The sequence below is a fragment of the Tinamus guttatus genome, unplaced genomic scaffold (genome assembly GCF_059628265.1).
Source record: "Tinamus guttatus ecotype Peru unplaced genomic scaffold, ASM5962826v1 Tinamus_guttatus_pri_ptg000044l, whole genome shotgun sequence".
Taxonomy (NCBI): Eukaryota; Metazoa; Chordata; class Aves; order Tinamiformes; family Tinamidae; genus Tinamus; species Tinamus guttatus.
In genome coordinates, this window is record NW_028288578.1 from 644,039 (window position 1) to 658,576 (window position 14,538).

A 14,538-nucleotide genomic window follows, 5' to 3' on the forward strand; every position below is an offset into this window, starting at 1 on the left:
CAGTAGCTTCACTTTCTTTCTGCTTCACTGAGTGTTTTTAGTGCTGATTCCCTTCACCTCTGTGGGGTCTGTCCTGCCACTGTCCCCAGCGACTGGAAAAGTCAAAGCCTCTGACTGGAGGGAAGTAGCCAACATTCAGACACCCACTTGATTTAAAGGCACACTCCAGGAGATAAATGATCATCACTCTTTTTCCCCTCAGTTCTCCCAAGGTGAACCGTCCCTGCCAATCTCTTGATTTGCTTTCTTCCTTGAAGAGCTGTGTTTTCTGTTTCATATAAGCCAAAATAACAACAATAGACATGTGCACCTTCTACTAAAAATTTTTTAGTGTTCGTGATGGACTCCTGGCTGCATTTCACCCTTATCACCTTCCTATCTGTGCTCCAGCCAACACTTAAGGTCCCAGTGCCCTTCTGTTGATTATCCTTGTTTGACAAAAGAGAAACTCAGGCAGTTTTTACACAAATACCCCCAGCTGCTCTGTGGGAGACCAAGATTGGACCCAGCACAGCTCTTTACACCCACACTTCTCTGTCTGTGCCCTAAAGAGACCAGAAAACGAGCCACAGGTTCCTGCAGGAAAAATAAGAACAGAAACACATGCATGGATGCAAGTGAGGGAACAAGTGATAGTGGGGACTAACACGGTCAATTAATTTTTATTGGATCATAAAATAAAACCAGTGGGAAATGCTTAAATGAGAGAATGGAGAGTCTTTTCCAAAAGATTTTTGGGATCTAAAAGGAAAGGAGGAGGATGAGACAGCTTGAACCAGATATTTAATTGTGCCCACAGAAAAGGGCTCTCATCCTGCTCTGCTATTGGAAATAGTTTCAACCAAGTGATGGAGTTGGTAGCTGTGATTTTTGTTCATCAGTCACCACATCCATGGTGTGATATTCCCACCTGTCTCATCAGGAGTGCAACAGGGGCATGAAGCTACATACAAAAGGTGCCGTCCGTAATGAAAAGCACTCCCAGCTTGTCTGGGCCACCTGAACGCGCTGCCTTCCCTACGCGCTGGATCTGTGCTCTGCACGGGTGCCACACACAGCTTTCAGGCAGCGCTCAGCTGCAACGGCAGAGGATGAAGTGAAACCCCTTGGATTTTCTGGTGCTTATAAAGCAGCCAGGATGCCCACCAGTCCTGGAGCCAGCTTATGCCTTGGGGGAGTGCGATGCTGTCCCGCTGGGTTGGCAGCGCTGAGATTTCCAGCAGTGGATGAGACCCGAGGAAATCAAGGGGAAACCTTTGCTGAAACCCACTAGGGCTTTCCCAGTGCAGTGTCCTCCTCCCGCCTCTGCCCTGCGGTTAGTCCTTCTGCAGTGGCAGCGTCCTCTTCCCTCCGACATTCCCCAAATGCCATCCCAGCCCTGCACCCTTGGGCACCCGGCGGGGAGGTACCTGTGGGCAGCCCCCAAGAGGTTTCCTTCTGCAAGGGGTCCCGCCTGACTGCAAAGCAACTAACCCTCTGGGTTGCTTTGGCCAGAGAAAGCCCCGACTCTTCCCAGCCGCTCCGTCCTTCCCCGACGGGGCTGCGCCTGAGCAGTTTTCCCAGGGAAAAAAAAAAAAGAAAACGAAATCAAAGCCCTGCGGGGGCCCCGGGAGGAGCCTACCTGGCTTTCTGTTCGGGGCTGGGCGGGGGGTGAAACTCACCCTGGTTTGGCCGGTGGAATTTGCTTTTTTTTTTTTTTTTTTTTTCTCCCCGCGGAGCAAATCTCCAGACCCACCTGGGAGCGGAGCCGGCGGCCGCGCTCGCACCCCGGGACCCCCCCCCAGAGGAAGGGCCCCCTCGCGGGGGGTGGCTGCAACTTGGACCCCCAAAGAGCGCCCGGGGGGGCCCCCCTGGGGAGCAGGGACGCCCACCCCGAGGGCCTCAACCCCCGGCGCGGCCCCCGGGAGAGCCCCGGCCGGCGGGTGGGCCGGGCCGCCGCACGCCCCCCGGGGGGGCCGGGCGCCCTATATATTGCCGAGCAGCTCCGGGGCGAGCTCCCCTTCGCCGGGAGCTGCCGTGACTTCTACCCCCCTTTTTCCCCTTCCTGCCCCCCCCTTCCCCCTCCCGTCGGGGGGGGGGATCTTTCTCCCGCTGGCACCCTCACCCCCCACCTCCGAGGAGGAGGAGGAAGGCGCAGGCCGTCTATGAACGCGCCCGGCTTCCCCTTCGTGCGCGGCATGTGCGCGCTGCCCGCGGGCGGAGCGGGCCCCGGCGCCCCCGCCAGCCCCGGCTCCCCCGGCCCGGCCCGGGGCTCGCCCCCCGCCGCGGAGGCGCTGCCGGTGAAGCCGGAGCCGCGCGGGGTCGCCGGGACGTCCCCGCCGCCGCCACCGCCCGAGGAGCCGCTGCCCGCGGGCGGGGGCCGCCGGAGGAAGCGGCCGGTGCAGCGGGGCAAGCCGCCCTACTCCTACATCGCCCTCATCGCCATGGCCATCGCCAACGCGGCCGAGAGGAAGCTCACGCTGGGCGGCATCTACAAGTTCATCACGGAGCGCTTCCCCTTCTACCGCGAGAACCCCAAGAAGTGGCAGAACAGCATCCGCCACAACCTCACGCTCAACGACTGCTTCGTGAAGATCCCCCGCGAGCCCGGCCACCCGGGCAAGGGCAACTACTGGACGCTCGACCCGGCCGCCGAGGACATGTTCGACAACGGGAGCTTCCTGCGCCGCCGCAAGCGTTTCAAGCGCACCGACATCACCACCTACCCCGGCTACATGCAGAACTCCAGCGCCTTCACGCCGCCGCCCGTGGGCCGCCCCGTGGCGCCCGCCGGCCCCTACCCCAACACCCTGTGCTCTCCTGGCTACAGCGCCCAGCTCTCGGGTGCCGTCTTCCACCCGTACGCGGCCGGCGCACCGCCCACGGCGCCCTCGCAGCACCCGCGCATGTTCAGCATCGACAGCCTCATCAGCGGGCAGCTGCAGCCCTCGCCGCCCGCCGAGCTGGGCCCCCCGGCGCTGCCTATGCCCGGGCCCGAGCTGGCGCCCGCCTGCTCCGTGGGCTCCGTGGAGGCGGCGCCGTGTTTCCAAGCGCAGCCCGTGAGCCCTGGCCTTCTGAGCAGGGCGGGCGCCAACACCTTGGCCTACCCGTACGCCGCCTCGCCGCCCCAGCTGCCCGTGGCGCAGGGCGGCTACTCGCCGGGCAGCCCGCAGCTCTACGGGGCTCCCAGCAGACTGGCCCTGCCGGCCATGCGGCCCGCGGCCTGCGCCGAGCACGGAGAGCAGCTCCTGGGCCTCGCCGCCTCGCCGCTCGGCCAGTTCGGCTCCGGCAACGCCTACGGGCGGCAGCCCGGCTTCCCCGCCGGCCTTGAGCGCTACATGTGATGGAAGCGGCTCTTGTGGAGCTCTGACATGGAGGGGACCCTTGGGGATGCAGCTGCTGGGCAAAAAGCCACCCTGGGCTGAGGGCAGGAGGGACCTGTGTGACCTCGGCTCCTTCCCAGCCGCTTCTGAACTGGAGATAACGCGATTTCTTCTTGCCCCGGCTCCTCGCCCCTCCAGGGCCTTGCTGGGATGGCCAGGCAAGGCAGAGCAGCGCCCTGGGCTTTGATTGCGGGAGGTAGGTGCAAGGTATCGCGCCCAGGAGCTGGCAGCAGGAGGGCTCCCACAAACGGGGCTTCTCCTCACTTCTCCTGGTGCCTTAACCCTAGTCTGAAGGATAGCTACCAAAAAAAAAAAAAAAAAAACCAACAACAACAACAAAAAGAAAAAGAAAAACAAAGATAGCACTCCAAAAGACTAAACCATTTCCCTGGGCTTTAAATATTTAAGATGCTTACCTTTTCCTTCCCTGTAGGAGAAAACCCAACAACTCTTTTTACCACCTTTAAAAAGAACTTTCGTTGTTAGAAAGGACTTTTTGTTTTAATAAACTTTTGCTTTCAGTGTGCTCAGTGCTGCTCTTCTTCCCGTCCCAGCCTGACTTCAGAGAGAGGAAAAGGACCAGTTATGTGCCTGGTGGAGACAGACTCATGCTGCTGCTCTAACACTACCACCAAGCATCTTACTTTCTCCAGTGACACTTGGGACACTTTTTAAAGCTGTCTATTTTACTGTTTTTTCCTTTTTCTTTTAAAAGCTGATAGTAATAATTACTGCAGCGGTTGCAATAAGCTCTCCATCAGTGGGGACCTGCAAGATTTGCCCTATGCAGCTCTGCTGCTGGAACTTGGCTATTTCTATCTGCAGAGTGGGGGACATGTGTCTTCCTTCAGAGGAAGAAGTCCTTGCAGGTGAAATACGTGGTCATAGCTTTTCTTCCTAGGAAAAACAAAACAAAACAAAACAAAAAAAATGATTAAAAGTCCAACCTGCTCACTAGCCACTCTGGTGATCTTTAGTTATAGGTCTATATAGCCAGACTGTCCAGCCACATCTGAAGGCAGAATTCCCCACTGTTGCTTTAGTATTTTGTTTGTTCAGACATCCTCCAGGTAGAAGTGACTGGGTAAGATTTCTCTCCGTTTACTCAAGGGCTTCCTGTGCAGCAGACTGGTTTCCCTATAGTCACTGTGACACCTTCCTCCTTCTTAAGGAGGAGTTTGATATCATCAGGTGACTTTTGGTGCAAAATCTGATTCCCCGGCTGCTGTCGGTGCCTGAACACTGTGCGTGCAGGGATGTGCCGGCGGGTGCCTTCACCCACGTCTTTGGAGCTCTTTCTTGTGCCTTTTTGCTCCATGTGCAATGTAAAAACCAAGAATGGTTTTCCTGTGCATGACAGGGAAAAGATATTTCATGCTTTCAGCCTCCCTAAGATGGGGACCTGCTGTCTGCATCGGATGCTCTCTCTGATTCTCAAACTGCGGAGTCTTTTTTGTTCATTTGTTTTTCAACTGAAAGAAAAAAAAAAGTATCTTGTCCTCTTTATAGGAGATAGAGCCATATCCATGGAAATATATCTTGTATGCAATATGTAATGAATGTTTGTAAATGCCTTTCGTGTATATAATGTACTATCTGTATAGATGGGCTGGGGAGGGGATGCTGGAACACATAAAATAATTATTCACAAGGACAGTTCACAGAACGGGACTCGTGTCAGTCATTCAAATGTCCTGGTGGGAAGCACGGGGAGGGGATCTTTGCGCTGGTGGGGGCTGAGCTGAGACCCTTTGCTTCCAGTCATCCAGAAGTACAGAGCCTTGTGGGAGCAGGGAAGTGTCTGAAAGGGCTTTTCCAGTTCTTGGCACCTCTGGGCTTAGCTCAAGTGCCAGTGGAGCCAGGTGGGCTCAGGAATTCAGGGGGTCCCAGACTCTGCGCGTGGGGGTCCCTCAGCCGCCCGAGCCAGGTTGGAGGATGGACCTTGGGCCGCCTGCTCTGCAGGAGGCCGGTCTCAGCACCCAGCCTGGAATTCAGTTCTCCCCTGAACAGCGGGTCTCCTCAGCCAGACGCCAGCTGGGGGGAGGTCAGGATAAATCCTGGACAGCAGAATACAGCTGCACATCTTCCAGGGTCCCCTATCTCCCTGTCTGCCAGACAGTCCCACCCAGAGCCTCCTGCAAGCAGCACTAAGCCACCCATAGACACAGGCTTTTCACTGCCAAACAAGCTGGAAAGCACTTTTTTTCTTTCTTTTTTTTTTCCTATAAATATTAATCCGCACATGCACAAGACTCTGGCACTCGTATTGTGCTTGTCATTAAAGTAATGCCTTAAGAGTGTCTTCCTGGTTAACTTAATGTATCCCAACTAGGCTTTTAAGCTTTCATTTCAAAGCTTTGTTTACTGTTAGGGTGAATCTAGCAAATGAGCAGGATTAAAGTGTCATGTAAAGCATGAGCCTTGCTGGGGCAGAGTAGCTTTAAGCTTTGTAAAGTATATACGTGTGCCCTTCATCTGTTTTAGTCCCTTTTGAATGTCCCTTTTCACTGAATAAGAGGGATTTGACTGAAACAGCAGTAATTATCACCCAGTTTTTGGTTGTGAAACCAAGTCTCCTTTGAAATCCTCCCTTCTTTATTTAGCAAAATCCAAGGAATTTGGAGAATACTAAGTAATGACGACCATGACTAACATGATCTTGCTCGCACAAAACCCTGACGCTAAATATTCTTTGCTCTCCATGGCTGGAATGAGCAAGAGCCCCTCAGAGTAACCCCAGAGGGGTCCGAGGGATACTAGGTGGTGGGGAGAGCCCCTCCGTCCCAAACCCATGTGGAGGCAGAGGGAGTTTTGTAGCAATGAGAAGTCAATCCCAAGCAACAAGGTGCTTTACCTCTTGATGGGGCTATGCATTCTGAGGCATCCTGACTTGTCTTTGAAAATCAAGCTGAGTTCAAATGCTTCAGACCGGAGATTCAGGAGAAAAAAAATTAATTAATAGAGCAAATGAGCTGCCACCTTGAAAAAGACACTTTTCTCTAGAACGTAGGATCTACCTAGAGAGTATTGACTGAGCTGCCGTCTGGGTCTGGGTTCTGCATGCTTCATGCGTGTACCAAATTCCTATTGCTTTCCTATGGCTTCAAACAAATAACAAGAAATGTTCTTCTTTTTTGGCTTATACTTACAAGCTATAAATAGCACTTTCTGTTTAGTTACAAACACGACAGGAACTCAAATTCTGTTAGACGCATGTTTACAGCAGAACCTCTGCTGGTCCCTCTGCTAACGTTGGATATTGCCTGGGCGCTGCCAGTCGTCCACGGACAGACACAGTGTGGGGACGTTAAGCCATAACTCGAATCTCACTCCGCACCTCGCTTTGCCAATCGCAAGTGTGTTGCGAGCGCGTTGCGCGCGTGTTGCGGGCGCCTTGCCGGTGCATTTCGCTCTGCCTTGCCCTGCTCGGGCCCGCACTGCCGCCCCGCGGAGAGCCCTGGCAAGCACAGAGAGCACGGAGAGAGCAAAGAGAAAATTCCCAAGGCCGGAGGCCTCGGGGTGCCCAGAGCCAGGCGTTTCCCCGCGCTCTGGAGCAGAGGGTCGTGAACTACAACCCGGTCTCTGCCGCCCTCTAGCACAAGCAAGCCAGGTTCATTTTAGGTTCATCCCTAGGTCTCCTAAGAGCCATGAGCATGGGCTGCGTGTCCCACGTGTGTCCTCTTCCAGCGTGTTGCAGTCAGGATGTGTGTTGACTTTCACGAACCACGACAACTCCTTCCTTCCTTCAGCCAGCTTTCCCCAGACACCATAGACATATTCTGCTTGGTTTTATGACTCCCTTTGCTCATCAGGTGTTAGGTGAAACTAAGCCCAGCTTGTTGATCCCTTTTCAGGAGGTTTCAACCTGGCTGTAGTGAATGAATCTCAAAGTTAACCACACAACAACAACAACAACAACAAAAAAACACCCACTTTTGCACTGGTCATTCTGGTTTCTCTTCCAAGCAGGCTGTGGGTTTTACTCATGGTCAGAACTCATGGTCAACCCATGGCTGTGGTTAGACCATTTTTTCAGATATTCCCAAAGGAAAAAGAAAAAGAAAAAAGAAAAAAGAAAAAAAAAGAAAAAGAAAAAGAAAAAGAAAAAGAAAAAGAAAAAGAAAAAGAAAAAGAAAAAGAAAAAGAAAAAGAAAAAGAAAAAGAAAAAGAAAAAGAAAAAGAAAAAGAAAAAGAAAAAGAAAAAGATTGGGTAAAGCTAAGAGTAAGTTAGCTGTTCCACCACACTACAGTTTTCAGAGAGCTGCTTCACGTGGAGAAGTAACTTCTCTGAGCAGCCTGCTGGCCTGATGGGTGCTTGTCCACAGCAGGAGTGCTCTCACTGGTAGGAAAACATCAGGCGGCAGACCCAGTCTCATCGTCTGGAGTCCCTGCCTTGGGAAATCACAAGTTTCACCATCCCTAAACTACCCAAAGACACAATTAGGGAACGTTTTTGCTGCCACACCCCAAATGTACCCCAGTCTGGTTCCATATCCCCTACATTGTACAGAGATGATAAAAGCAACCACTTGCCCAAGGTGCTTTCTGCAAATCAGCATTAAAGTGATGCAAGTGAAATGTGGTTTTACATGGAGAAAATGATCTTTTACTGATCCTGTCCCCCCTCTTGTAGGCACAAGCAGAGCAGACTTGGAGCACCGAGGTGCAGTTCAGAAGGAGGTCAGAGCCTCTCAGTATCCCTGATGTGCTCCATCACCCCACCAGTGACCCCCAAACCCACCTTGTGCTTTCTTGTGCCAGCAGCATCAGTCCAGAGCTGCACCGCCAACATCAGAGCCTGACAAAGGAAACGGCAATGACTTGGGTGGCAGAACGCAGGGGACTTGATGCTGCCGATGGGACTTCTGATGGAGAAAGCAGCAAGTCCAGGTTCACCAGACCTCCCTACCTAGAGCACCCACGAGGTGGCAGCCAGGGAACACATCCCCGGCATCCCCCAAAATCACCTTTGGCTCTTCTGCCAGCACAAGCCCAGGCCCCACCAACGAGCTAATCAGCCCCAAGCAGAACTTCACTCCTCATGGGATACTTATGTTCGCCGCAATGTTGATTTAAGCACATTCCCGTTTTCCCCCAGCTCAACCTTATTTCTCTCCAGGCTGTTCTCTGCTTGGACTCTCCCTGAGCTGATGCTCGCCCTCTAAGTATAATTGCAATACAAAGTAGTTTCAGAATAGCATGCAATAGTGGCTAATTATTTGGAACAATTATACATAACAAAGACAGAGCCACGCAGCAAGAGGGCTTAATTGTCTGGCCAAGCATGAAATAGCACAGGATTATCACTAAAAGGGGGAGGGAAGGGAAAGGAGCAGAATTACCCCATAGAATAGCCAAGAATCTAGGCTGCTCAGGAAGGCAAAGTTTACTGAAGAACTTGGAAATTCCTCTTTGAAGCATCTTCTGAAATGCCAGAGAAGACATGAAAAGGATAATGACCCAGAATATGGGCTTAACACACAAATCCCTGCTCTGACAGACTCCAGGCCTACAGATGCTTAAGCACATGCTTAAATTTTAAGCACATGAATAGTCCCTTTTGACGGCTCACGTGCTTAGAGTTAAGCCCAGGCATAAGTGTTTGTAGGATCGGAGCCCAGATTTTTATTACAGCTAGGCTCCTCTCAACATTGACAGCAAATAGAAGACCTACAAGGGATACAGGTTTCTAACCCAGGGCCCTGAAGCCTGTCACCCTGTATGAACAGGGAGTGCCTGCAAGATGGAGCACATTACAGGACAGCGAGGAGGCCCGTGCCGCTGCTCCCTATGGAGAAGCAGAGGGAATAACTCTTGCTCAGGCTCTGAGGAGTTGGAAGTTGGGAGTCAGTCCTGAGAGACGGTGTGATGAAGTAAATAGGCAGGTGCAGAAGAGAAACGGGATCTCCTTTCAAAGTTAGAAGGCCACATGGACAGTGCTGGAGACCAACCTTGCTTAGGAGCAGTATCCGCCACCAAGTACCTGGTGGCATCAAGCTCTCCAGATACCTCCTTGGCAAAGCCCTCTGCCTTGGTGGCTGCTGGGTCCTTATCCTGGAAGGATCTGCTCGACAACAGGGGCAGGAACATATGGCCACCACAGCCTCCTGAGAATTGCTCCCCACTGAGATGGGCACAGGCAGGGTTGCTCAACAAAGCGAATGCTTCTTTTAAGGTTCCTCAAGTACCTATAGGGCTTGGGACAGCTGTTAGCAACCACAGGAGGGCATTATGAGATATATGCAGCCTTCATACCTTTCCTAAAGGCAGGCACAGTCGAAAGCATAGGATGCAGAAGGCTCTGCATTGCCTTTTCCCCATCCACGTTGCCGTGCCTGTGCTGGGAGTCGCAGCAGCTCTTTCTGACAGCAGTTTTGTAGGAAGACAGGTTGCAGCGAGGGCTGCGATGGCCCAAGGGCCGCTGTGATGTCTTGGTGCATTGCCAGCCACCGTGGGCCTGCGCTGCAGTCCTGAGCAGCAGGGCACGGATAGAGGATTTGTGCTGGAGCCAGAGGTTAATTATTCCTTATTGGATAATTTTCAGCTGGCAATCCTGGTAATAAAGGGGATTTCCTCTAGATGGCATGCTTATCTCTGAGCTGGGAGGAAGGCCCTGCCAGCCTGCTGCTGAGATGCACAGTCCAGTTCCTGGGAGAGTGCAGAGCAGCGGGGAAGGCCCCTGAGCTTAGTTTGAGGATGTACTTGGACCTGGGAATAAAAAAGCAATAGTGAATTCATCAACCTGTGTATCTCCCCAGCTGGAGTGTTGCAAGCACCCAATTTCCCTGTGGAACCCTAGGGCCACGTCTTGCTGGGAGTGCAGTACTTACCAAACACCTTATTGCACGGTTTTAATACTTAGCATCTACAATATGCAAAAGCCAAAAATAACAATAAAAAGACACATCAAAATAAGTGTTGAAAGGATCAGTCTAGCTAGGCTGAATTCTGTCCTGCTGAAATGAGGTCCTTCCAAGTAACACAAAGCCTAGTGTGAAAATTCAGCCATTTATCAAGTCTTGGTGTCGTTTCTTCTGCATGAGAAGTTCAACTTTCTGTTAATAGCAAGAATGAGAAGAGACTTGTTTGTAGTATGTGAGGGAGGAATGTGTGTGTATGTATGTGGCTTCAACACTCCTAGAGCAGCAGGGTTAATGTTAGGCTGTGGGCTGACAGGCTTTCCCTCTCTGGTCCTCTGCACAATTTGGGGCACCAATTTCTTCCAGTAACTGATAGAAAAGAACATGCAAAATTCATCCTGGTCTGGAGCCGCTGGGGCTGGGTTTCCTGCCTGTCCGCAATTTAGCATTATGCATTGCAGAGCACTCATTTTATTTAAAAAAATGGAGAATTGTAGCCACACTGATGCTGCCATGAACTCAGCCTGGAACGTGCTAAGACTGAGTGCAAAGTAGGGATTATCTCTGGATCCTGGATCCAGTGGGAGGATCTGCCAGGGTGTGGAAGGGCCTACGCCAGTCTAGGGGATGCAGCAGTGGATGGGCCTGTGTGCTGGAGGGCACAAGACTTGCAGAAACTATAACACAGTATTTCCTGAGCAGATATTTCTGTTATTTGTCCCAGATGAAATACCGGGATCCTGGTAGTCTCTTGTCCATCCGCTGTTCTGCTTGGTCGTCCTCTGTTGGCTGTGGCTGATGTGAGCATGAGGCAGGGCTGTCCCGGGAGGGCCTTGTGCCAACCCTGCCGGCTCCTCCCCTGGCACAGAGCTCAGGGACCCCGTGTCTTGGGGATTTCAGAGAGTTACTTTGTGCTCTAGGGAAAAAAAAATGCTAATAATAACCAAACAAACAAAAATCAAAATGTGTGAACTATTAAAACCCTGACAGCAGAGCCATACAGACAGACCTAGTGTCCTCTCAGTTGGTTGGACTGGTGTGAGTGACTTAAGGTGTTTGGCTCTGCCTCTGCTCCTCTGCATGGCCTTGGGTAGAATATTTACTCCCATTTTTACTTCAGGTAGTAACTCTTTCTTCTCTATTTGCTCAATTTCCTCCCAGCATGGGAAAAATGCCATGCAGTATGAGCATTACAGCCCCTACTGACTGGAGTTTAGTCTTATTTGGGGTCAACAGGCCAAACATAACTACAGACCTGTTCGCGAGGCAGCTCTGTGGTTATCAGCATGTGTATGCAGGCTTGGTCTTTGCAGGATTACAGCATTTCCCTCCAAACTGCCCCGCTTATGAGAACTGCTCAATACTTCCAGGCTCAGAGAACCCTATCCCCAGACATCTATTACATTCAGAAAAAAAAAAAGAAGAAGAAGAAGAAAAAGAAGTGAAACAGTCAAATGTTTTTTTTTCCTCCCTAGCAAACCAAGTTTTAGTAATTTTCCATCTTTTTTGTAATTTCCTTCTTTGAAGGCTTTCGCTCCATATTGCTCCTGGCCCCCAAATCGAGGGTCTTCAGCTGGTGTTTATGGCTGCATGGAGCCTTTGCAAACTCGGTGCATCAGGTGGGTGTTCGAGTTGCTTAATTCCTGGCTGCAGCGAGCTCAGCAGTGGGAATGTTCTGGGCACATGTTCGGCATGATCAAATGCAAGCGTGGAAAGCCTGGCCTTGGAAACCTCATCACAAGTTTCTACGTCTTAGTGAACCTGGCTGCTTATTTAGGTTCTCTCACCGGGGCACCCACTCTTGGAAAATCTGATTCCCTCCCACATAGATTCTTTCCCTCCTCCCCAAAACCTTTATCCCTTTTATTTTCAGGGGATTTGGGGAAGAATGAAGTGATTTAGCAGACTTGTTTTCACAGGGATATTTTTCCTTGTGTGGTAGGCACAGTTACCAGGCTGTTCCGCACACGCTGCCATGTGCCAGAACGTAATTGGCTTTCACATGCATAGGCCTTTGGCTAATGTGTTTTTTATGGCAACCAGGAGGGCTGGATTTGGTGAGTCTCAAAAGTGCACCTGGTGCTTTATGGTTTGAAATCACTGCGTTCCTCTGAGTCATGTAAGTGTGTGTGTAACCACCTCTTTTCAGATCAGATTGCCGAGAAACAGGACAAAAAGCTTATACCAAGCCAAGGTTAATCAGCTGAGTATTAGGCTTCATATGAGCTTGCCTGGTGGCCTTGAAGTCCATGTGGAGTGGGATCAGTTATGAATGGAGAGCATCAGGCAATCCTGAAACCAAAACCAAGCTCCTCAGCTTGGATCACAGCACCTAAATACGCAAGGAGTTTGCAAGTGAGCAGGAAGAGGGCAGAAGAACAGGAAAGATAAAGAGATTTTCTCTCCAGAAGTTCCTGGAAAATGTTGAAAAGATGAGAAAAGCTTCTCTTGAAATCCAGGCCTTTTTTTTTTAATGGATTTGAGGACATCCATATTTGAAAATACGAGTCAAACAAAACCGAAGTGCTCAGTATCAAAAGCACTGGCGAAGGTGTGTGGGGGGTGTGGATAAATATAGGCACTGGACTCCACTGGGCTCCAACGACCTCCATCTCCGAATGGTAATTTTTGCACATATTGCAGCATATGGTCCCTGCTATCCCACTTGTCTCCCCTCTCTGGGAGCTCCTGATGAGCAGGCTGCACAGAGAGGTGGGACCTTTGCACGCTGGGAGCTGGGCAAAAAAAAACTGGAAAAAAAAAAAAAAGTTGAACTGCAGGGAGCACTAAAGGTCTGAGCCTTGGGTATGGAAAGAGGAGAAATAATATCAAAGGAAATCACATAAGTGGAAAAAGAGCCCCCTGGGGCAGCTCGGGCAGCAGCAGGTCTGTCTTGTTCATGTTTTCAGAGAAGTTAGAGGTCAGCGAAGCTTGATAACGAGGTAATACAGAAAAATCCATCAGCGAGCCTTGGGGGACTTGGAGATGCGGTTCTCATCAGAATAAACGAATTTAGATGCTGCTCGGCAGGGAAGGCATGAACGATTTTATATTGCAAAGCCAACAGATCGTCTGCGGGGACCTGGGAGCGAGGTCGGCGAAGGTGGAGCTAAAGCAGCGCTCGACGGTGCCCGCGGCGGCCCTGGCGGGGGGACCTCTCGTGGGGTCCGCGGCGCGATGAGCACCGACCCCGCGGCTACGGGAGAAACGGGGAGCCAGTTTAGAGGGAGGAGGGAATAGGGAGAAAAAAAAATCTATAATACTAAAAAGAAGGCCACTTTTGTTTTTATTTTTACACCGTTGACAAATTCTTTTTATATGGTCTTCCTGCTCCGCCAGCTCTCAGCCACAGCCTCTTTAATAGCAAAAATGAAACTTCGGATGTAAAGCAGAAACGATTTCAAATGGGAGATGGAAAGGGGAAGCTGTCTGGAATGACATACCTTGGACAGAAGAACAGGATAAAAAAAAAAAAAAAACTGCCTAGGGAAAATGGTTCCCTCCCACCCCTCTGCAGCTGGGAGCAGCGGGAAGATGACGAGCCATTTTTTGCGGATAGATCAATAGGTTTCTCTTTCATCGGACGGCATCAGTTCTTCGCACAGTTAGTTAAAAATAAGCCTTCAAATTGCGTACGTATATATAATATATATATATATATACACACACGCACGTATATATGTGTGTATTTTTAAGGTCCGAGGGTAGTCGTGAGCATGTGCGTATGTGTATATACGTGCCTGCGATCCGACCATCTGTTTTATTTCAGCCCAGGGTTTCCCTTTCCCAAATTGTTTCAGGCCGGCTCTACTTGAGGTCCTTTTTCTCGTTTTGATTTGTTCCTGCAGCCGACCTCGCGTGACAAAAGCGGAGCTCGTACCGGCTCAGCTGACAGGAGCCGCTCGCAGACGTCGGGACAGGGAGCCCTTCCCCGTCGCTTCCTTTCGGGCTGTCGCCGACCTGAAAGGCGACGATTTTCTGCCTGCAAAGGAGCTCAGAGCCGGGGCTCATGCGGTGCTGCCTCTAGAGCTGTTCGGGATGCGCCTTGGTGGCGGGAGGGGATGAAGAGGCAGGAGGGGGACCGGGACCCCCGGCGGGGAGACCCGATTCGGCCCGTCCGCCCTCCCGGGCCGAGCGCGCAGCTCCAGCAGTGCCGGTCTGCCCCGCGACGCACACAGTGGAAATTCAATCGCCCGTTGTGTGTGTGGTCGAAATCTCTGGCAGCTGCTTCGGAATTTTTTATGACACTTTCGTTTATGTAGGGGGAGGCATAACTATTATTTTACTTAATAAAAGTGGAAATCGGCTTTTTATTT

At 51.3% G+C, this 14,538-nt stretch overlaps 1 protein-coding gene across 1 annotated transcript; it reads left to right on the top strand.

The window, feature by feature from the left end:
• Positions 1-2,144: 2,144 nt before the first annotated feature.
• On the top strand, positions 2,145-3,323 carry FOXE3 (forkhead box E3). The gene has a single exon (XM_088536336.1). It carries the CDS (start codon positions 2,145-2,147, stop codon positions 3,321-3,323), a length of 1,179 nt encoding a protein of 392 aa, XP_088392462.1.
• Positions 3,324-14,538: the final 11,215 nt, after the last annotated feature.